Source organism: Sprattus sprattus, assembly GCF_963457725.1.
Source record: "Sprattus sprattus genome assembly, chromosome: 3".
Taxonomy (NCBI): domain Eukaryota; kingdom Metazoa; phylum Chordata; class Actinopteri; order Clupeiformes; family Clupeidae; genus Sprattus; species Sprattus sprattus.
This window is the reverse complement of record NC_137922.1, coordinates 54,802,300-54,804,479: the sequence shown is the minus strand read 5'-3', so window position 1 is coordinate 54,804,479 and position 2,180 is coordinate 54,802,300. Positions and strand designations below refer to the sequence as shown.

The 2,180-nt window shown below is 57.7% G+C and overlaps 1 protein-coding gene across 1 annotated transcript in view; it reads left to right on the top strand.

The window, feature by feature from the left end:
• cbx6b (chromobox homolog 6b) overlaps positions 1–1,601 on the top strand; it is a gene marked incomplete at both ends in the record, with an annotated part of 8,458 nt that extends 6,857 nt beyond the window's left edge. The window contains one exon of the mRNA XM_080835583.1: positions 312–1,601. Within this exon, the coding sequence (XP_080691709.1) occupies positions 312–1,601 (1,290 nt within the window). The remainder of the gene's footprint in view (positions 1–311) is intronic.
• Positions 1,602–2,180: the final 579 nt, after the last annotated feature.

Here is a 2,180-nt window from a genome sequence, read left to right as displayed (position 1 = left end):
CAGACAGAGCAAGTAACATATATATACCTGGTGGCCAGCACCATTTCTAAACACAGGGGTAGACACAACAACACAAACAATACACAATGACAAGACAGACCCTCAAACATGGGGGGCGCATATGTTTAGTGTCCTGAAGGTTAGTGTTTGCCACAGTGACTTAATTTTGTCAAAGAACTTTCACAATGCTGACTTTTAGAAGAAAGGAATATAGAACAAAGAACATAGAACTTTCACAATGCTGACTTTTAGAAGAAAGGAATATAGAACATAGAACTTTCATAATGCTGACTTCTCTCTCTCTCACTCAGGCTCGAGCCCAGGCAGGGGCTAGTTCATCCCGCATCCTTCCTCTTCGACAGCAACAGCAGCCTCCAAAACCTCCCCCCAGACCTGCCTCGTCACCTTCGTCTTCCTCATTCCCATCCTCCTCCTCCTCTTCCTCTCTGTCCAACGCGAAGCTGCAGTCAGGTGCGGCGCAGCCCAAGCTGAAGAAGGACATCCATCGCTGCCACCGCATGTCCCGCCGACCCCTGACCCGCCCTGATCCCCTCTCACAGCCAATGGGCTCCGCCGGTGCACTCACCGCCCGCCCCCCCTCTTTCTCCGAGACGGTGCGCATACTCAACCGCAAGGTCAAGCCCCGGGAGGTCAAGCGAGGTCGCATCATCCTCAACCTCAAGGTCGTTGACAAGCCAGGAGGTGCCGGCAAGGCCCCGGCCACTCAGAGGACTCAGGTGCCACAGCCGCCACCACAGCAGCCAAACCCCGCTCACCTGCCACCGCAGGGGGGTCGGCAGACAGTGCCATCACGGAACCGTATCATCGGGAAGAGCCGTAGATTTGGGGAGGTGCCTTACCGAGGGCTTCCGGCGCCGCTGAAAGTGCCGACGTTCCCCCTGCCCCCCAGGAGGACTCTGGGAGCCCATCAGATTAGCTCCGACCGGACCCGAACCCAGCCAGGTGGAACCGGCGCCGCCACAGGCACCAGCGATTTGTCTGCCCTCGCCACTAAACCCCCGCTGGCCGGCTCAGACCGCACAGGACCCAACGCTTCCCTACCCGAAAACGTGGCCCCCACCAGCTCAGAGGGGTCCAGGTCTGGCCCCCCCCCCTCTCCACCACTAACTCAGCAGCCCCTCCTGAAGGCCCCCGGAGCGCCAAGGCCCCTGTCCAACCCCCCCTCGTTCTTAGATCCTGAGGACACACACACAGCGAGCGACTCTTTGTCGCCGCCTTCCGCCTCTCCCTCCTGCTCCTCTTCCTCAGATGACGGCGTCCAGATCCTGGACCTGTCTCTGACACACGGCACTGAGAGGAGTCGCCGTGACAACCACCACCTCCGTTGCCAGAACGACTTCTCCTCGGAGCCGCATCACCACGGCAACCTCTCAGGGCAGGAAGGCGACCCGGACTGGCACCCGGAGATGACGGTGCGCTGCGCCAATGTGGTCGTCACCGACGTCACCACCAACCTGCTCACCGTCACAATCAAGGAGTTCTGCCCGCCTCCCGGCAACGCCACGACGACCGGCACCACGGCGACCTGCCCTGCAGCATCTCCACAGCAAGCAATACTGCCCCCGCAGGCCAAACCCTGAAACACCACCCGTAGAACCCCCTTTCGCCAGTTTTTGTCTGGCTTGGATCTGTCCCATTACAAGCTGCTATCTAAGCTTCACACACACTCCCACACAGACACACACACACACAAACACACACACACACTCCCGCACACAGCCAACTACACACACAGACGCCCACACAGCCAAACCCACACACACATACAGCCAACACCCCTTTCCTAGGCAGCTGAATGAACAGATTGTGTTTTGCATCGGCACTGAACGCCTCCAGTGTTTACCAGCAGTCCGTCTGACACACACACACACATACACAGACACACACACAGACAAACACACACACACACACACACACACACACAGACACACACACAGACAAACACACACACACACACACACAGACAAACACACACACACACACACACACACTGAGGGTGTTCTTCTATCCCCTGAGAGAACCCCAGTGCCTCGTCGAGCCTCACAGCTGCAAAGGATTCCAGTCGTCCCCAGAATCCCTCCTAACCGTAGCCTTTTCTACAGCTAATGATTCCTGCAGGGTCGTATCATTTCTCTCCCTCCTGGAGAAGGGACCAGTGC